The sequence below is a fragment of the Carex rostrata genome, chromosome 7 (assembly GCF_964058835.1).
Source record: "Carex rostrata chromosome 7, lpCarRost1.2, whole genome shotgun sequence".
NCBI lineage: Eukaryota > Viridiplantae > Streptophyta > Magnoliopsida > Poales > Cyperaceae > Carex > Carex rostrata.
This window is the reverse complement of record NC_135924.1, coordinates 5972582-5995349: the sequence shown is the minus strand read 5'-3', so window position 1 is coordinate 5995349 and position 22768 is coordinate 5972582. Positions and strand designations below refer to the sequence as shown.

Sequence of the window (22768 nt, the reverse complement as noted above, 5' to 3'; positions counted from 1 at the left end):
TAAATTCACGCGGTTTGCTCCTAAGTTTTAAACGCTTAATTAACTTCTTATTTCTTTTTAAATCCAAAGAATTTATACATAATTAAAACCCTCAATTCAGTTTCCCCCACAATTCAATTTGGTATTATTAAATTGGTATTAACCTTGACCCTCGTACTAATTTGATTGACTTTAAAGAGGGAAGGGGTTCGGTTCGGATATTGGGTTATTGGGTTTAGGTTTTGGTTTCCTTACCCCGTATATTAAATCGGCGGTTAATGGGTTCATAGGATCACACTCTAGGGTTAATGGGTTTCGGGTCTAGGGTTAATGGGTTCGGGTCTAGGGTTAATGGGTTCGGGTCTAGGGTTTGGGTTTGGGTCTTGGGCTGTGGTTCGGCCAGCAGGGGTCCGGCTAGGGTAGTGGCCGGCGGCAGCGGCAAGGGGAAGAAGAGAGAGAGGGAGGGGTTCGGCCAGGGGGATGTCGGCCTAGGGGGCTGGCGGCCTTGGGGTTGCTCGGGTCAGCGGCCAAGGGTGGGGCTCGGGTCAGCGGGTCAGCAGCCAAGGGAGAGAAAGGGGGGCGGCGGCACAAGGGAGAACAAGAGAGAGGGAGGGCCGGCGGCATCCAAAAAGAGATGGGGGGGGCGGCCAAGAAGAGAGAAAGAGAAAGAGAAAGACTTACAGGAATAATTGAAAAGGAAACAATTGGGAATGAGAAGAGAGGAGAGACTTTGGTTGGTTATATTATTGGATGTGGGCTAAACTTAGGATTGCATATTTCTAATTTGGGCTTACTAATTGGGCTAAGAAATGCATAATTAAAATTTATATGCAGAATTTAGATATAACTTTCATGTAAATTAATAAAACGTTTTGCTATTTATTTTCTGAACTATATATATTATTCTTATTTTTATTTTGATTCAAATTGGATTCTAAATTTAAAATATACCCGAATTCAGAAGCGTTACAGCTTGCTCGGGGCCTCTCACACGGAAGCGTATCCTATGTGAAGTTTTTTCCCTGCAGAGCTTTTAATCTGGTCCGTTCGTTTCGAATTGGACGAACCAGATCAGATTTTGTCCGAATTTTAAAAAACTCAAAATTTGCAAAACTTTTAATCCGATCCGTCTGATCCGAAACAAACGGACCAGATTAAAAACTCCGCACGGAAAAACTCCGCAGAGGATATCATTTCCTCTCACACTCTCCCGATTCTACAAATAGATCTGATCTAAAAAGTTGTGTCGGCTTGAGGAATCCGTATTCTCTAAGGTAACAGAATACTTCTGTTTAGATCACACCCGTTCAATCGGAACCTGGGACAATCCAGCCGGAGGTGGAATGCACTGGATGCTTTAATAGTTGTGCTTCTTCTGGACGGTCCAGATCTAAAAAATATTCTGTTATCTCTAGGGATGGCAATGGGCCGAACCCACAGGATTTTTGTCAATCCCAAGCCTGACCTGCCTGTTAAAAATTAACGGCCCGCCTGCCTGGCCTGATTTGACGGGCCTGAAAATTGAGGCCCGGCCCGCCCATGGGCTTCCCCATCATTCCTGTGCCTGCCTGCGCCTGCCTGTCTGCGCCAATGGGCCGCCTTACCCGGCCCGGCCCGGCCTGCCTGATCCCAATTTACACAGCATACAAAGCAATTTACACAGCATACACAGCAAATCCATACAAGTGCAGAATACGAGTTAACACTAAAACACATACACAGCAAATTATAATTTAACACTAAAATCCATACAAACAGTGATAAAATAGAGAATACGAGTTAGCAAATACAAAACAAATACAAACAGTGCAGAATACGAGTTAACACTAAAATCCATACAAACAAATACAATTTAACACTAAAATCCATACAAAGCAAATCGCCAGAATCTGTTTCTTCTCTTGTGCTTCAGATGCCAAACCAATAAATCTGGATTCATTAAGGTGTCACAAAAATAACAGGTGCTTCATGTGTGAAAAAAGGATTTGGATCCAAACCAATAAATAACAAAATCTAAACCAATAAATTCTCTTGTTTTTCCTACTGTTTTACATACTTGAAACTGACACCTAACTTTTGGTTTGCTTACATATAAATTGACACTGATTTATAATTTTAAATCAATCATATCACGTATGTCCAGTACATAGAAATTGCAGAAATACCCATCACATGTACAGGAAAATATAACCACTAAATAAATACTAAAATATAGGAGAATTATGCATACCATTTATTCCTTCAAGAAGTTACTTCAACATCATTAGCATTAGCCGAGCAATCACTTTCAACTACATCTTCACATTCATTTTCACCTTCATCTAAATCATCACAATATGTCTTGAATGGATTACGATTACACAAATCTGAAAAAACAACAACTTAGAGTTAAACCGAAATACGATCATATATAATTAAAATTTGACAAAATGAGACTATACAACATTTATACCTTCAAATTCAGTTCTTAGCTAATTTTGTGCGCATGCTAGAGCTTCAACAAGTGAAGGATGAAGTCTATTTCTTTGTGGACTAACTATTCGTCCGCCCATACTAAAAGCAGATTCAGAGGCAACAGTTGAAACGGGTATCGCGTATATGTCTTTAGCAATTGTTCCCAAAGTTGGAAATTTAGCTCCATTAGTCTTCCACCAAGCTAGCACATCAAATTTTTCTGCCCCACTTGGAAGCAATGCTTCTTCCAAGTATAGTTCCAACTCCGTAGTATTATCAAATTTCATTTTCTTCATGGTGTGGGCAAATTTTTGAAAACCAATTGGGAGGTCACCACCTTGTTTCCTTTCCATCTGTGGTTCTTCATCTTGGGGTTTCTCAACTCTTCTTTGATACTCGCGAAACAATTGACGACTCATTTCAACAACTTTTTCAACTTCGCTCTCAAAACCATTACCATAAATTAACTTGTAGTAATAAATTATGACAGCCATCTTACACCTTGGATCCAAAAGTGCAGCAACACCCATGACTACATGTATCTTACTCCAATATTTATCAAATTTTTCTATCATTCTTGATGTCATATTCGCAATAGTAGGGTTAGAATCTTGCAACTAAGTTCGCAAAGCTAATATAATTTCACAAATATTTGGAAAATAATGGTTGGCTGTTGTGTATTTTGTTCCGAAAAATAATTCTGTTGTAGTGTAAAAAATCTTTAATTTTTCGCTTATATTCTTGGCATTCTCCCAATCAGCCTCAGAAGGCACGGTTTTGTATAGTGTATCACATATTTTCACACGAGAGAAAACATCTTTATATGTTAAAGCTATTTGTAACATATTATAGGTTGAATTCCATCGTGTTTTTACATCATAACACAACTTTTTGGTATTACTAATACGTAATTGCCGTGTCGCCTCTTCAAATTTTTCAATTTTTTTAGGAGTAGAGGACCAATATACACAACTAGCACGAATTTTTTTTAAACTTGGAGCAATTACATCTAACCCATCCTTTACGATTAGGTTCAAGATATGTGCGCAACAACGCATGTGCAAAACTGACCCACCTAGCAAGAGTTGTTCAACATCTAATTTATGGACTAACTTTCAATAACTCCATCATTCGTACTACAATTATCTACAGTTATTGTAGACAATTTACTATCTATATTCCAATCTAAAAAAACATTCATCAATTGTTCCGCGAGTACATCTATGGTGTGGGGTGAAGGTAAGTGTTGGAACCTAATAAAATTCAGATTCAAATTTCAGCAGCTAACATACCTAATAAAATTCAGATTTCAGCAGCTAATAAAATTTCAGCACCTAACTAAGCAATTCAGATTTCAGCACTAACTAAGCAATTCAGATTTCAGATTCAGCACCTAACTAAACAATTCAGATTTTAGTAGCTAACTATGCATTGCAACAGCTAATGGCGGGGCAGATCGGTGGTTTTTGATCGATGGTGAAGCTTGTCGGAGAAAGGCGCAGCCGCACAGATCGGTAGTTTTTGATCGACTGTGGTGGACCTGGTGGTCGCCGTGGAGGAACCGAGGAAGAGCGGCTAGGTTTAGGAGATGGCTTTTGATTTTCGGAAAGAGAGAAAGAGCGGCTAGGTTTAGGAATTAGGAGACTCAGTAAGGCTATGCTAAAAATTTTGGGTAAGGGTAACGAATTGGGCTGCGCTAAAAATTTTGGAAGACATATTATAAAAGAAAGGCCCGTCAGGCAGCCTTTGGGCTTTGATAAAATCCCAAGCCTGGCCTGGCCTGTTTCGAAGCCTGGCCTTACCTGGCCCATTACAGTGCCGGGCTGACCAGGTAATGGGCGGGCCAGGCATGTATGACCGGGCCGCCGGGCCGAACGGGCTTTTTTGCCATCCCTAGTTATCTCAGTGAATACGGATTCCTCAAGCCGAGAAAAGTTTTCAGATCGGATCTATTTGGAATACACTGGATGCTTTAATAGTCGTGCGAATTCTGATTTGACGGTCCAGATCTAAAACAACATATTTTTGTTACCTTTAGCTTTAGGTGATACAAATTCCGGGTTGAGTGCGTATACTGTGAGATATCTCAATTTTTCCATGACCGATGTGTACAGTGCTTATTCAGAGATTAGCGCAGGTGACCATTATTATTTGTGGTTTGAGATTCGTGCAAAATTATTCCAACGGTAGAGAGATTTCAGAAAGTCACGCTAAGTTTGAGATATCTCAGTCTTAGAGGATGTGAATTCCGCTTGGGCCGATTTTTTTTTAAAATACAAAAAAAAATTTATTTTATTAAAAATAATCAGGTTTTGAGTGAAATTTTAAAAATACTCAGGCCGTAGAAAAAATTTGCGCCCCGAATTTTTTTTTTTAGAATTTTTTATTCCGAGCGCAGATTTTTTCTGCGGCCCGGATTTTTTTTTTTTTTAGAATTTGGAGTTTGGAGAAAAAAAATATCCATGGTTTGATTTTTTTTTATAAACTCATTTTTTTAATAATATATGTGTATGTATATAATATTTATGTATATACATATATATGTCTATAATATTTATGTATATGTATATGTATATGTATATGTATATGTATATGTATATGTATATGTATATGTATATGTATATGTATATGTATATGTATATGTATATGTAGAGTACGGCTAACGCGCTTCCTCTAGCATATGGGCCGAAATGCTTCCGGTGGAAATTTGAAATTTCAAAATCCAAAAAGTCGATCTGAACCGTTCATCTTCTTCTCCATATTAATATCTGCTTGGAGACCAAATTTTACATTTTTCTGAAATTTTTTACTATTTATTAAGCCACTTTGAAAATCGCTGATCCAATGGTTTTACTGTTTTGTTAAGCCACCGTTGGATCAGCGATTTTCAATGTGGCTTAATAAATAGTAAAAAATTTCAGAAAAATGTAAAATTTGGTCTCCAAGCAGATATTAATATGGAGAAGGAGATGAACGGTTCAGATCGACTTTTTGAATTTTGAAATTTCAAATTTCCACCGGAAGCATTTCGGCCCATATGCTAGAGGAAGCGCGTTAGCCATACTCTGTATATGTATATGTATATGTATATGTATATGTATATGTATATGTATATGTATATGTATATGTATATGTATATGTATATGTATATGTATATGTATATGTATATGTATATGTATATGTATATGTATATGTATATGTATATGTATATGTATATGTATATGTATATGTATATGTATATGTATATGTATATGTATATGTATATGTATATGTATATGTATATGTATATGTATATGTATATGTATATGTATATGTATATGTATATGTATATGTATATGTATATGTATATGTATATGTATATGTATATGTATATGTATATGTATATGTATATGTATATGTATATGTATATGTATATGTATATGTATATGTATATGTATATGTATATGTATATGTATATGTATATGTATATGTATATGTATATGTATATGTATATGTATATGTATATGTATATGTATATGTATATGTATATGTATATGTATATGTATATGTATATGTATATGTATATGTATATGTATATGTATATGTATATGTATATGTATATGTATATGTATATGTATATGTATATGTATATGTATATGTATATGTATATGTATATGTATATGTATATGTATATGTATATGTAGGGCTGGGTAAAAAAGCTCGAACTCGTAACTCGCTCGTAACTCGCTCATTTACAGCTCGTTTAACTCGGCTCATTTACAGCTCAGCTCATTTACAACTCGAGTTGGCCAACTCGTTTGATAAATGAGCCGAGTTCGAGTTGGCCCCAACTCGCTCATTTATAACTCGAGTTGCAAATTATTGATCACAATAAATTCCAAAATAATCAAATCCGAATCTCTAGACTATTATTTGTGCTTTGAGATTCGTGCAAAATATGTTTGAACTTGTGTTGTAATACTATCACTGGTTAAACGAGTTATAAACAAGTTGTGAGCCAACTCGAGTTGATAACGAGCTGAGTTTGAACTTGTGTTGTAATACTATCACTGGTTAAACGAGTTATAAATGAGTTGTGAGCCAACTCGAGTTGATAACGAGCCGAGTTCGAGTTGGCTCTACAACTCGTTATTACCATCTCAACTCGAGTTGGCTCGCTCGTTTATTAAATGAGCCGAGTTCGAGTTGGGGGTAACTCGCTCAAACTCGGCTCATTTACAGCCCTATGTATATGTATATGTATATGTATATGTATATGTATATGTATATGTATATGTATATGTATATGTATATGTATATGTATATGTATATGTATATGTATATGTATATGTATATGTATATGTATATGTATATGTATATGTATATGTATATGTATATGTATATGTATATGTATATGTATATGTATATGTATATGTATATGTATATGTATATGTATATGTATATGTATATGTATATGTATATGTATATGTATATGTATATGTATATGTATATGTATATGTATATGTATATGTATATGTATATGTATATGTATATGTATATGTATATGTATATGTATATGTATATGTATATGTATATGTATATGTATATGTATATGTATATGTATATGTATATGTATATGTATATGTATATGTATATGTATATGTATATGTATATGTATATATATGTATATGTATATATGTGTATATAATATATGTATAACTCGTTTTTTTTTATAATATATGTATAATATATGTATATGTATATAATATTTATGTATACACATATACATAAAGAGGTGGGCTACGGTGAGTTGAGAAGTAAAGTGACTATTTTACTTCACGCTCATATTTTGCAATTTTTAAGTTCAAAATGTCGATCCGAACCGTTCATCTTGTTCTCCATATTGAAATGTGCTTGGAGACCAAATTTTACATTTTTTGGAATTTGTTTACTATTTATTAAGCAATTTTGAAAGTCGCTGATCTGATGGTCCAGAAAATTTTACTGTTTTTTTACTGTTCACAGCAAAACAGCAATTTTCAAAAATGCTTAATAAATAGTAAAAAAATTCCAAAAAATGTAAAATTTGGTCTCCAAGCACATTTCAATATGGATTAAACATCTAACGGTTCGGATCGGTCGTTTGGACTTTCAAAATAAAAATACGGCGTGAAGTAGAAATGCGTTTTACTTCGCAACTCACCGTAGCCCACCTCTATACATATACATATACATATACATATACATATACATATACATATACATATACATATACATATACATATACATATACATATACATATACATATACATATACATATACATATACATATACATATACATATACATATACATATACATATACATATACATATACATATACATATACATATACATATACATATACATATACATATACATATACATATACATATACATATACATATACATATACATATACATATACATATACATATACAGGGTCTGTCTAAATTGCTGCTGGCAGCATTTCGGCAGAGGTGCTGCCGGGGCTATATTTAGCCGTGTGATGTCCAAACAACAAATCCAAACCGTTAGATGTTTAATCTATATTATAATCTACTTGGATACCAAATTTTACATTTTTTGGAATTTTTTTACTATATATTAAGCTGATTTGAAAACCGCTGATTTCAGTAAATTTCTGCAGCATTGAAATCAGCGGTTTTCAAATCAGCTTAATATATAGTAAAAAAATTCCAAAAAATGTAAAATTTGGTCTCCAAGTAGATTATAATATAGATTAAACATCTAATGGTTTAGATTTGTCTTTTGAACATCAAAAAATAGAAAAAAACAGTGGCAGCACCGCCGGCAGAAATGCTGCCGGCAGCAAATTAGCCACAGCCTACATATACATATACATATACATATATTATATTATATATACATACGCATATATTATTAAAAAAATGAGTTTATAAAAAAAAATCAAACCATGGATATTTTCTTTCTCCAAACTCTAAAAAAAAATTAAAAAAAAATATACATATGCATATACATAAATATTACTAGTATCATGCCCGTGCGTTGCAACGGGACACACTATAAGAGAAATTTTGTTTTGAAAAAAATCATTCAATAAAATTAATAATTATTCAAAAATTGAGGGACATGATCTCTGAATAGAATTATATGATTTTGTATTTTTTTGTGATCTCTTATAATAATTTGATGATGTGATGATTCTGTATTTTAAGTACCAATGATTTGAAATAATAGCTTTCCAATTTTAAATTAATTTGTACAAAATAGAATACTTGATAGGCTGATATAGATATAATATCCATGCCATAAGCAAACTGAACGAAAAAACCTTAAATTAAAAATACATTGGTATTTTAAGTACCAATGATTTCATATTTTTGGCGACTTTTTCAATTTTGTTTTCTTTCCCTTCTTCATGTCCCGCTGATTTGTGCTTCTAAGATTTTCAATTGATTTTCATTGTGATATGTGTATATCTATATAAAAATAAAATTGATAATATTTCTACAATTCTTATGGCAATAGCTATAGCAACATAGAAGAGAAATAATGAATGAAATAAATAAGGAAACATTATTATAACACTAAATTGGAGAGAGAGAAATAAGGAATGAATGAAATAAGAAAACATATTATATAGCTCAATTTCATAATTTATTTAATTTTAATTGTAATGCATTGTGTGGCAGTATGTGTGGTGAGTATGTTTTTAGTTGAATTTAGATTTCTACACATAATTCAGATGCATTTAATCAAAAGAAGACAAATTATGTAATTAGAGGGCTGAGATTAAATCTTAAATTTCATCTTTCAATCGCAGCCGTTGGCGGATCAGACACCCTACGTGCATAATAATAGAATGGAGATATACATATACATAAATATTATATACATATACATATACATATACATAAATATTATATACATACACATATATTATTAAAAAAATGAGTTTATAAAAAAAATCAAACCATGGATATTTTTTTTCTCCAAACTCCAAACTCTAAAAAAAAAAAAAAATCCGGGCCGCAGAAAAAATCTGCGCTCGGAATAAAAAATTATAAAAAAAGAAAATTCGGGGCGCAAATTTTTTCTGCGGCCCGGAATAAAAATTCCAGAGCGCAGAAAAAATCTGCGGCCTGGGTATTTTTAAAATTTTACTCAAAACCTGGTTATTTTTAATAAAATAATTTTTTTTTTGGTATTTAAAAAAAAATCGGCGCTTGGGTTAGGCGTTGCGAATTGGGGATGGAAGAGAGAAGTGATGAGCCGATTTTTTTAAAAATACCCAAAAAAAATGATTTTATTAAAAATAACCAGTTTTCAACTGAAATTTTAAAAATCTCCTCCCCGCAGAAAATATTTGCGCTCTGAAATTTTTATTCCCGCCCGCAGATAATATCTGCGCTCTGACCTTGAAATTACAGATCCGCTACATGAATCTTAAAGCAAATGCGCGGTCCGGAATTATTCTTTGGAAGCGCAGAAAATATATGCGCTCCGGGCTTTTAATTCCACCAGACATTTGGCGCTATTCTCTTCGGTGCTTTATTTATTCTCTCCGGTTCTACTTTACACAGCTTTTCCTGTCCTTTTTTTTAGTGTATATTGTTGTGGGTTGTGATGTTTTGTAACAATTATATTATGGTGTCATTTATTTTTTATTTTTTATTATTATTCTATATAAAGTTTAATATGGAATAAACTGATGAACGACAATAATTGAATTCAGGTACAACAAACTCTCGTCTTCATCTGATATTTTGACCTCTTTTAATATACATACTATATAATCTAAGAATAATCAACGGACTATATTTATTACAACAAATTTATTAATTATTTTATCTTTTGGTGTATAGATATTCTAGTTGATTGTTATGGAATGGTACATACATATCGATTCAATTTTTTTTGTTATTCGTATTATTGTTACCTCTTTTATTGTGTTATTTATTTATTATTTTTAAAACTTGTCGTATTATTGTTTTTGATTTTATTGTGTTCTTTATAACATAGCTCAACTCAAAGCATAATAAAACACAACGAAAATGAACTACACTAGAACAAAAACTGTAAAACTAAAATTATAAATAGCTAAACTGAAACTAAAACTATAAATATAATAAAACATAACATAATAAAACATAACATAGCTAAACTAAACTAAAACTGTAAATAAATAAACTCTATCTCAATCGAAATCCAAATGGCTAAATCGGCGAGGTGGTCGCCCTCTATTTTCCCTACTGAAATTCCTTTCACGCCAGGGAGCCCACTGTAGTTCCCCTATTTCCCTACTGAAAATTAAGAAGTGCGATCTTTCATGATTGTACCAAGTACCATAACTTTCCCAATTGTACCAGTGGTACCAAGTACAATATTAAACTTAGTTGCTTAATGGCATATATAAATATCATACCAGAAAACCAGAGGTATTAATATTTAACCATTTTATACACAAATTATTCATGATTTCTCAATAATTCCCAACAATTATTTTGTCAATCAAGTGGAGGCCTAGAGTTGATCAACAAATGCAATAAATAGGTTTAACACCTTACATAGTTACATTACTCGAATTGGAATGCAAGCAATGTGTTTATATATGCAAAACAGAGAATAACCGGAAACGAAAATTAGAAGTTTCTTGAACTGAAAGGTAGCAGCTCCTATTTTGACAGCTAGAAATATTACGGGTACAATCGATAGACCATGTAGTCGGTGCTAGAAATATAGTCGATAGACCACATAATTTTTGTGCAGATCAATTAATTACGGGTACAATCGATGACTCGGTATTTACTGGTACAATCAATTAATATACCTTTGATTACATTGAAATGCCTAACCTGATTTCGAGAGGAGATTTACTGGTATTTACTGGTTCACCGGTCACCACTGTAACAGAGAAGAGAAGTACGGAGCAAGAACGGAGCAGTGGCGGAGCGGCAGTGACAGGTACGGTTTGGCGGAGGGATTTCACGGACAAAGGGATTTCACAGGGGTGGGGTTTGGGGAAGAAAGGGTGCTTCTGTGCAGCGTTTCTATAATTTAAAGCTTGGAGCGCATAAAATTTCAGCGGGCCAGAATATTTAATCCGAGGCGCATATATTTTCTGCACTTCCAAAGAATAATTCCGGACCGCGCATTTGCTTTAAGATCCGTGCAGAGGATCTGTAATTTCAAGGTCGGAGCGCAGATATTATCTGCGGGCGGGAATAAAAATTTCAGAGCGCAAATATTTTCTGCGGGGAGTGTATTTTTAAAATTTCAGTTGAAAACTGGTTATTTTTAATAAAATCATTTTTTTTTTGGTATTTTTAAAAAAATCGGAGTGATGAGATATTTAATAAATAATTTGTTTAATTTTTTTTATTGACAAAATCGGGTAATTGAGAATTGAATAATGACTTCTTCTTTTTTAAAGTAAAAGTCTGAGGTCAAGTTATCAGAATATTAATATTTACGATAAATTTTTTTTTAGATTTCCAATGTGCAAACTTATAAAAGAATATTATTATTTTGTTGAGTAAGGCTTAGATGTTATGGATAGGATAAGACTTTTTGTGCTACGGTCTCAAGATCTATTGTATAAATTTCAAACTTCAATCTTAGTAGCTCATAAAATTAGTTCTATAATAAATTTGTAAAATATCAATTTTTATTATTTTTAATTTTTTTTACTATTTTTATGATTTATAAATATGATAAAAAATAGCTTAAAAAATGTTAATATTTAGATTAATTTTTGTCAACTTTTATAACTCATAAATAATGAAAAGTATAAATGCATTAATACAAAGACAGAACAAATAAAAGGTTTGATTATATTTTTCTTTTTAAAATTCCAATGGAGTTTAATTGTCCTGTAAATGCTGACTTGTAACGTATTTTTTTTCTTTTTCAGCATCTGAAGGGATAGCAAGTGCAAACATAATATATAACTGATATTATTGGGTCTGGCGTGCTATTGGATATTGAATTTTGAATATGTTGCTAAAACAACTTGATGATTTGCGACACCTTATACATCTTTTTGTTGAAAGAGAAGTACCTAGAAAAAAAAAGTAGTTTATCTAGGATCATTAATTGTGTCGAATGTTTGAAAATGATAGGCTATATGTTTGATTTTTATAGAAGCTTTTGTTTGGGGTACAATAAATGAATTCAAGTTTGGAATTTTTAAATTAAACTTGGCGATTAATGGAAGTCCAGATTGCTGATTTACATAATTGTATAGTTACCGTATCAATGAGGTGAAGCTTGAATTTTACTTTGCAATTTATTTGAAAATGCTTGCTCAATACATTATTTTATTAGTTAATGTAGATTGCAGAGTCGGCTAGATTTCAAACTAAGTTATTTTTTTAATTTCAAAATTCAAATAATCAGTTTGAAACGCTTACCATGTTGTCTAATATAAAATTTTGTTTTCAAGTACGAGCTAAGTTTGATTTGGATGAGTGTTATCAGAATTAGATCAAATTGATAGGTTGGATCGGAAAAAAAGCTAGAAAAAACCGATTACTTGTCCGGTTTAGTTCATTCGAAGAATTGTTTATAGAGTGAGAAAAATGGCACGACAGAATTAGCTCCATTACAGAATGGCACGAAACGACACAATATGTGTGCCAGATATATGTCGTGACTTGCGTGTCTCGTGCTGTAACCATCTTTTAAAACTTTGATATGGCATGGCACGGCATGTAGTCATGTATAATTAGAATCATTAGATATTGATTAAATGATGAATCTTGAATAAACTAACTTAAATTATGATTAAATAGTCACATGAGACACGTTTGGTCAGGTCATGGTACGTTTAGATACAGCATGACTCACATGGCGTGATTATTTGCGTGCCGTGACCACCTCTTGATATTTTAATCACGGCATAACATGATACTTGAAAAATTAACTTGATCACGGTACGGCACGACATGATACTTTTTTTCCAATCTAATTGAACTGGCCAAAACCGGTTTAATTGGTCAGGTTTTGTTAAAAACCGTTAAACCATTTCTCGAAAAAAAGAGAGAAGGATTTAGAACAAATTCATTTAACTTTTAGATTGCAAATGAAATACATGAGCGTTTTTGGATTATTAACACGTTAATGTATCCGACAAGTATCCTCTCCAATATTGTAAAAGATTATCTTAATTTTACGGTTTGAGATTAATTACCATCGGCTTTGAGATGCGGACAGTATTATTGGGCTTTAAGATTCGTGTCAATTTAAAAAAGAACGGTCGAGATCCAATAATTCTAAAAGATTCCCTATTACGGTATCGTGCGAAGTCTTATTTTCCAGCGTCCTCTCTCTCTCCATTTCCTAGGCGGCCGCTTCTCTCTTCTCCTTCTTCGCTTGTGCTCTAACCGATGTCGAGTCCCTCCCCCTCTCTCTTCCCGTCTCCACCTCCACCTCCACCTCCACCTCCCAATACCAAGTTAATCGCCACAATCTCCTCCCTCCTTCAATCCCCCGCCTCCCCTTTGTTCCCCAAATCCATCTCCCCTCATCTCCGCCACCTAACCCCCTCTGACATCCCTTCTCTCCTCCCTTCACTCCTCTCCGCCCTCTCGTCCCTCATCCGTACAGCCAGATACCCCAGTGCTCGTTCTCTCCTCATCTCCTTCATCCCTCTTGACCGCCACCGTCTCCTTCACTGCCACCTCCTCAACCTCTCGGTCCTTTCCTCCCGAAGCCTCCTTAACACCGCTGTTTGCTCTTATGCCATCGCCAAATTCCCCCACCTTGCCTCCCAGTTATACCTCCACATGAGTAGTTGCCGCCTCCGCCCCTCTCTTATTGCCTCCAACGCTGTCCTTACTTCCCTCTCCACCTCCCGCTCTCCATTCTCTCTTGATCTCCCCAGCTCCATTTTCCAAGCCATGGTCTCTCTCGGTGTACGATCCAATGTAATTACGTTTACCATTCTGATCAAGATTCATTGTTCTCATGGCAATTTCAAAGCAGCTTTAGAGCTGCTTTCTACCATGACACGGTTTGGCTGTTCGCCAAATACGATCTCTTATAATACCATTCTACATGGGTACTGTACAAGAGGTATGCTCACAGAAGCAAGGGCTATATTGTCTGACATGAATGCACAGGGTATTTTACCGGATGAGATCACCTATAATACTCTCATATCGGCCTATTTTAGGCTCGGTTGGTTGAAAGAGGCAACTCAGGTGATGGAGGTCATGACTGTATCGGGGTTTTCACCTGATATTAGGACCTATAATGTGCTTGTATCGGGACTTTTGTAGAGAAGGTAAGATTGATGAGGGGCTTAAGCTTAAGGAGGAGATGGAACAAGTTGCTTGCACTGGACCTGACGTGGTTACTTTCAGCGTGCTTATTGATGCGTGCTTTAAGTGGTGAAATGGGTTGGGTGCACAGAAACTGCTCGATGAAATGTGTGAGAGAGGCATCGAGCCAAATTTAGTTATACATAACATAATGGTTAAAGGTAGGTGCAAGGTAGGAAATTTAGAAGATGCACTTAATTACTTACGAAAGATGGAAGAAGAGGGGTTTAATGCTGACTGCATTACCTATAACACGTTAATTAAAGCTTATGCTGAGGCTGGAAATTCCAGTAAAGCTTTTTCTTTGGTGGATGAGATGGTAGGCAAGGGTATCAAAATGGACACTTTCACCCTTAATACCGTTGTTAAGAGTCTATGTAAGGAGAAGAGATTTCACGAGGCTTGTGAGTTGCTTAGGAGCCCTCCTAAATGGGGTTTTGTACCAGACGAAGTTAGTTTTGGTACAGTAATTGCGGCATACTTCAGGGATGAAAATTCAACAGAGGCTGAAAAACTATGGGAGGAGATGAAGGAGAAAAATATCAAACCGAATACAGGCGCTTATAACACCATGATTGAGGGATTGTGTAGGTTGAAGAAGTTAGATGAGGCAATTGGCATGCTAAATGACATGCTAGAAAAGGGTTTGATACCAAATGAAACTACTTATAACACCATAATTCATGGATATTGTAGGAAGGGTGATTTGGGAAGTGCTTTTAAATTTCATAACAAAATGGTTACTAATTCTTTCAGACCTAATGTCATAACATGTAATATTTTATTAGATGGTTGGTGTAGATATGGGGATGTTGATAAGGCCATGAAATTTTTTGAATCGTGGGTTTCTAAAGGGAAGCAAGTAGATGTTATATCATATAATACATTAATTAATGCGTTGTGCAAACGAGGAGAGTTCGATGAAGCATTGTATTTGTTTCAAGATATGAAGGCGAAGGGCATCAATCCTGATGCATACACATATAATGCAATCGTTTGTTCTCTTAAAGAAGCAGGTCAGCCAGAGGAGGAAAATGATTTGCCCAAGGGTTTTTCTGAACGAGGAGAATCGAAGGGATACTTGAGCTCTTATCCCTTGTTCAAAGAGCAGCCGGTACATGTGAAAGAGGAGAGTGATACCATAAAAACAGATTCGTTGCCATACTCTTGAGCAAAAAAATGCATTGTGTAAAAAGGGTTGGTTTAAGGAGGCAAAAGCAGTTTTGGATAGAGTGGTACAAAAGGGTATGGTCTTGGACAGCTCGATTTATGTTTCCTTGATGGATGGTGTCATGAAGAGACAGCAAAGGCTGACAAAAACACCTGAATAAAAATACCTATTACCAGATTAACTTTAGGAGTTCAAGGTTAAGATGGAGAAGCAAACCCACCCAGAACTTCCTATTTTTTTCCAAGTTAGAATTTTCCTCCCAAGTGGAGTGACACAAAGTTCATCTTGTTGCAAGTTTGAAGTATGTGGTTGGGGGAATGTTATTTTTCACTGTTCAGGGAGTTTTGTACATTGTAATTTTGTTACAATAATCTTAGGTCTGATGCAATTCTGCAGGGTTATGCACCAGTCTGTGGTGGATTGGTATCTAATTGATTTCAGGTTTTCCCCCGTTTTCTTATTTTTGCTGCTCAGATTCTATTTTGTGTTTAGTTGAGTTAATGAGTTCTATATTGAGACTTAGTTGGATATAAATTAACAATTTAATAAACAATATTGCTTCTGCCTTATGCTGATAACAAGTTGCAAATCTGGCTGTGTCTGTCAATGCCATGCCTGATTCCTCCCTTCTTGCAAGAGCACATTTCAGCCTAGAAATTTTTTTTTTTACTTGGAAAAGGCCAACATTACCCTCAGTCTTTGAGTTGAGATAGTTATGAAAAGGATTTCACAACTTGCTGTTGATGTTCCCCTCCCATTTTCATCTATAAAGAGTTCCCCTCCCATGGTTTTTTCTGTTCCTTTTTGTTTTTATAGTTATCACAGTGCGCATATAATTTATTAATTTGTTAAATTCATCTGTAATTTGTGACTCTCTATTGTGCTGCATCAGTAAACTAATAGAGTGTAGGCTGAATCTCTAATTGATCTTCCTATGAACTAACAAAAACTCCAATATTCTACCAGGTTGATGTAATCGGTGTCAGCTGCTACTCGTCCAAGGACTTGTGGTCTTGGAGGAATGAAGGAATTGTTCTTGGCAGTGAAGAAAAGGATGAGAATCATGATCTCCACAAATCCAATGTGCTAGAACGCCCTAAAGTAATATACAATGACATAACAAAAAGCTATGTCATGTGGATGCACATAGATAATGCAAATTACTCCAAGGCATCAGTTGGTGTTGCCATGAGCCAAAACCCTACTGGTCCTTTTCAGTACTTGTACAGTATACAACCACATGGCTGTGAAAGCTGTGACATGACCATCTTTAAAGATGATAGCAGAAACGCATACTTGATTTATTTATTCTTGAAAGGATAATACCGAGTTGCATGTAAGTCCGCTCACAGATGACAATCTCAATACAAGTAACGAGTTCAGAAGGATTTTTGTAAGAAAGCATAGGGAGGCACCGGCATTATTTAAATTTCAAGGCATTTATTACATGATCACGTCTGGGTGCACTGGTTGGGCTCCAAATACTGCCCTGGCTCATGCAGCAGAGTCAATGATGGGTCCATGGGAAACCCTAGGGAACCCCTGTATCGGAGGGAATGTAATTTTTCGTCATACAACTTTTTTTTCACAGAGCACTTTTGTACTCCCGCTTCCTGAGCTACCCGGCCTGTTTATTTTCATGGCAGATCGATGGAACCCGGCCAATTTGAGGGATTCTAGGTATGTGTGGTTGCCTTTGGCTATAGGCGGGGTATCAGATGAAACCTTGGAGTACAGTTTTGGGTTCCTTTGTGGCCAAGGGTTTCAATTTATTGGCATAAAAGGTGGCGTTTGCCAGATGGATGGAGCGATTTGTGAAGTAATGGGTTAAATTCTTCTGTAAACATACATCATTTGTTTGCAAATTAGTCCCAATAAAGTATTCATATTAGAGTTGATGTTGTAGATTGTACATTTAGGAAATTTTGTCATCAATAGCAGAGATCAAATTAGAAAATTATTCTGTAAAATAATATTGCTGACAAAGAGCTTTATGCTTATTTACACGGTTAACATGAGGATTGGCTTTTACTTTTCCTTGTTTTAGCCCTTAGGCAGTATGATTGGTGTTAAATGCACTCAGTCATATATAATGCTTAATGTTATAATAGTTTGTATAAGTTATATACACCTAAAAATTATGATGTCTTAGAGCAAATCTTAATAAGAAATCTTCTTTTAAGATCTAAATTGTATGCTTAACTAAAAAAAAATTAAATCTTAAAACATCAATAAGAAAATTCCTCTTTAGCATCCATTTGTTACAATCTGCATTGCTTTCTTTTTTTAGTATTTAAAATGTAGTTGATCTATTGTAGATTGAAAATATATAATGATTATGCCTCTCAATCTCCAACCCATATTTTGTTTCTTTTAATTATGCCTCTCAATGTACAACTTTCAGCAAGTTGCTAATGCGTAACATAAATCAATTGGATATATTCTCAAGTAATTTACAGAAGTAATGCATGAGGTTGCATACTTGCATTCTCTTGGATCTTCAAATAAGGTCTAATCAATTAAGCATGTCACACAAATGATCATTTTTACACTTACCAAGAAAAAAGAAAGTGAAAAAAAAAGTAAAAAGAGAAACACCAATCATGGGCAATGTGACAATAATGAAAAACCAAACTTGGTGAGATTATTCCTAGTTTATCTTTCAAAAGAGATCATCTCAAAAGTGCAAATAATAAAAAAAGAAAAAAAAATGATCTCAGGATGTTTCAAGAAACACTAGAAAGCATTTTCATCACTATCATCCTCCCAAGAACTATCATTGCTATCATCACTATCATCCTCCCCGGCCTCTTCAGATTTTTTTTTAATAAAAGTAAGCCTCTTGACAGCCTTTTCCACATCACCCCAAGAACTGAGCAGAGCAATGACATTTTCTCCCCTGTCCATGAACCCCATATGCTCCATTTCTGCCAATTGCAACGCAAAAAGCTCCTCTGGCACTGCCACATTTCGAGTCATGCCAGTACTGCCATCTAAAATGCGCATAGCATCAATATTAATTAAGAAAAAAAATTAAATGCCAGCACTCAAAATGTGAAGTCATCAAAAGGTTGTTCCAGCTAGTCCAGTACAAGCAGTCGACAGATGGTAGTACACCTATTAAATCTGAATGGCTATGACTATATATTGTCATATGGGATTCTTGTAAGGAACCCATTTGAGTTCAGTGCTAGTATGTGCATTACTATGTAACATGTGGAAATTGAAATGTAGAAATCAGTTCACTGCTTCTAACAGTATAAACTTGCAGTTATGATGGCATGAGAACACCATGCTAAAATGTACCAAGTGATGCATGTTATAGCAGCTTAATTTCCAATGACTAAGTGTGTAAATTTATACATGAATGTAGTAGAATATTTACCGTTAGATGCACCCCAAATATAATCCACGATATATGAAATTGGATACAATTTTTCCAGGATAGGACGGATATATTCACCAAGTTCCAAGTCTGTTACAAAACAAGTATTCCATAGTAGGATTAAATTTCAGATACTGCCAGTGGCTTGATTTTTAACAGTAAGTTCAGTCTCTTACAAAATATGCAGGTATAATATATATCAGACATTTTCTTCATTCATAAACCATAAAGATGCATCCTCTAGTCAGTTCCAGTGAGTTCAAATTACTGTATTTCACTTTGATTGTATAGGGAACTGAATACTCAAGTTTGGTTACACCAGTTAACAGTGAAATATTAGAGTTAGTCTGTGAACAAAGCAACAGGAGAGGATAATAGAATGAGTACTATCAATGTTACCTAGGTTATTGAGTACTGCATCATACCTATCTCTGCAGCCACATACAGAATTGCTGCAATGTCAGTAGGGAGGCATAAGATTGGATTGGATTGGAACTAGCATAACAGCTCATCAAACAATTTTAAGGAAAAGGAAAAATATACAGTAGACATGCCAAACTTACAAGGGATTACAATGCAAATTTGGAGGGGTTTTTGGATGCAAGCCCCAATTTACATAATTTTATAATCATGAATTACTTCTGTAAGTTATCCCATTTGAATGAGGTATTGTTGCCATGCATAATTGTCAAGTCAGTTATGTCAAAATTAAAGAAGTAACATTGAATTGTTTAATCAGATTATGACATAATGTTGTAATCATAGACTATCTTATTACAGTTCCAGAGATCAGCCATCAGTAAAGCCTGAGAGTTCTAAGGAATATGACCGAAGTATATGAATGTTTTTAATGAAAAAAATGAATTTCAAAAAGGGTATCATATGACTAACTGAATCATATTGTTAGCCAAAAGCAGTCTGTCAACAGTTTTAAGCATTGAAAGATAAGCACGGTCAACTGATCGTCCTTGCTGTGTAATAAAGTTAAAAGCAAAAGAAAGAACAAATAATAAATATCATGAAACATACTGACACATGCCGCTAGAAAGAATAACAATTATCAGTACAATACAAAGCTTAGTGTGAGAAAGAAAAATTCTGAAAAATAAATGCCTAACCTCCTTGCAATGTCTTGAAAGAGTGGCATCAGATAATATGATTGGCACAAGCATATCGATTGATCTTTTGTGAACTTTTTGCCAATAGGATAGGCCCATCAATTCATCATCATCATCACTGTCAGGTACTTGTTTTGTCTGTGATGAATTAGCTCGAGCGTCTGGTATAAAATCGTCAGGTAGTTGTTCCGTCAGTGACGAACTAGCTCCTCTAGTTCCCCTTCTGGCTGCTATATTTTTTCTTTTCTGTCTTTTTATTTGTCCTTTCTTCCTTTTTGTTGCTGCCATTAATCCATGTTGTGGTTCAGGTGCATAACATGTCAAACAAAAATGGAACAAAAAAAAGTAGACTCTGGTAATAGACTTACAAGAAGGTGCCGATTCTGACCGGTTTGCATTTGAACTCTCTGATCCTTTGCCTGAGGTGTCAACAAAACTGAAACCCATCAAACCAAGTTGAAACTGATTCTGCTCTGTTCCATGTGGAATACCAGATTGAGCATAATACATGCATGCCACCTTTGGAACCTCATACCGGTTGTTGATACTATCTGTTACATCAGCTTTGAAACTTTCCTTCCACACATTTTTATGTAACTGGAATAATAAAAAGGTATGTAGTACATTTGGGTTTTCTAGCCAAAGAGCCCAACAGTTTGGAAAATCTTCCAGATTCCATAATAAGGGCATATTCTTCATTAGTTTGGCTATGGCAACTTGATTGATAAACCTGGGATGGATTTTATATGGACCCAGTTCATAGGTCTCAGTGGGTGGTGTTGGAGTGCTTTCTCTTGGCATAGAGCCAGTGGATGTACTGGGTGCTGCTGGTCCAATGTGAAGCAAGGGTATGCTCTTATCTAGATCCATTTCTGAACAAGGAGAAGAGAATAATCAATTAGTAAACATGTTCAATATTAGAGGTTTAAAGAGATATTCAGCATGCAAGATTGGTAAAAAGATTTTCTAAAGATACCAAAAAGAGAGATTAGTTTTGGATTCCTGTAGCGCACATACTATAGAATTAAAACGTCACTGCATAAGGTTAGTATGCTGCATGAAGCCAAAACTACTCTGTTAAAATATTTACCCGAATAAAAACCCTGGTTCATTATGAAATCTTGGTTCTTTCCAGATTTTCAAGAACCTAATTAAAGAAATGAAAAAAAAAAGGAACAAACTATAACATTTTAGAAAGAGAAATGGAATTTTTTTTTTTCTTTTTTTAATGAATTTACAAGTGTCACTGTTTGCTATTTATAGCATATTACAAATTTACAATCCCTCTTAAGTCTTAACCTCTGTACTAACCTTGATTACAACTCCTAACTCTGGTTTACATAGTAAAAAAGAAATATATCTGTAGAGTTGCATATTACCAGAACTTCAGCTCTCTGCAACAATTACAAGGATATATAGATTCTGATATATAGAAGTAAATGACCATTAATTACAAGGATAGATTCGATTATTCCATAGTATAAGTAAATTCTGGGGTTCAACGATGCATAGTGCTTTTCGGCTTTCAGCAGCATTAAAACAAAAACTTATCAAGCATTAGTAAATGAGAGAAAGAAAAACAAAGATTTTCGAAATATACCAAAAGAGAGAGAGAAAAAAAAACCTTCTTCATTATGAAATCTTGGTTCGTACAAGATTTTCAAGAATTAAGGAAAAGAAGAGAGGTATGAACAAACCATAGCTCCTGAGCGTATCAGGATTACTGAGGATACGACCAGTGTGAGTCAACCATTGGTCATCAGAGGGTGTGCCAGTCCGGTCGACTAATGCCTGTTCGACCATCCGATCAAGCTCTGTTTGTATTGTGACCGGTCTAAGTTCGTTAATCTGGGATCCTTCATCATCAAAGTCCATTGTGACGAGAGAAAGAAAGAAAGGTTTGAGCGAAGGATTTGAACTGGAGACGGGATAAATTCGATCGGAGAAGGATCTCAAAGAGAATTCTTTAATGGCGAGTTTTCCCTGTTGCTGGGAGGGAGTATTTAACGTGACTCAAGGGAGAAAGGGCTGACAAAATTCACATCTTCTCCATCTGGACCGTTCATTTTTACTTGGCACGAATCTCAAAGCCCAATAATACTGCCCCCAGCGTTAGCCCGAATCCCAAACCGTAAGGAAAGGGAGTGGAGAAAATGTGATCGTATTTATGTCTTTTGTTAGGAAAGGAAAGGTAATGGAGAATGAGGCTATGGTACTGTGCATAGCGCAATGTAAAGTAATTTGACTGTATTAGAAGATGTAAAGTAAGATTTTATGCTGCTTCAATTTGATGTCTCTTTTATCACATTCACAATAATAACAAATGGTTATTTAA

The 22768-nt window shown here is 34.8% G+C and overlaps 1 protein-coding gene and 2 pseudogenes across 1 annotated transcript; 2 read left to right on the top strand and 1 right to left on the bottom strand.

The window, feature by feature from the left end:
- Positions 1-13815: 13815 nt before the first annotated feature.
- LOC144557521 (uncharacterized) lies at positions 13816-16861 on the top strand (annotated as a pseudogene).
- On the top strand, positions 16858-17943 carry LOC144557103 (uncharacterized; annotated as a pseudogene).
- Positions 17944-18318: 375 nt separating this feature from the next.
- Positions 18319-22308, bottom strand: LOC144557102 (uncharacterized). The gene is made up of 7 exons (XM_078305639.1): positions 22131-22308; positions 20802-21305; positions 20434-20714; positions 20207-20286; positions 19715-19767; positions 19316-19405; positions 18319-18923 (listed from the first exon to the last, which is right to left on the bottom strand). Exons 1-7 carry the CDS (start codon positions 22306-22308, stop codon positions 18667-18669), a joined length of 1443 nt encoding a protein of 480 aa, XP_078161765.1. The 3' UTR covers positions 18319-18666.
- Between the last annotated feature and the right edge of the window lie 460 nt (positions 22309-22768).

Bases quoted from the DNA above. Each gene is read 5' to 3' on its own strand.
- LOC144557102 (XM_078305639.1), bottom strand. From the start codon at position 22,308: ATGGACTTTGATGATGAAGGATCCCAGATTAACGAACTTAGACCGGTC. The intron at 21,306-22,130 runs GTTTGTTCATAC...CTCCTTGTTCAG, and splicing joins TGATACGCTCAGGAGCTATG to AAATGGATCTAGATAAGAGC. The intron at 20,287-20,433 runs GTTAGGCATTTA...TTTATTACACAG, and splicing joins TTTCAAGACATTGCAAGGAG to CAAGGACGATCAGTTGACCG.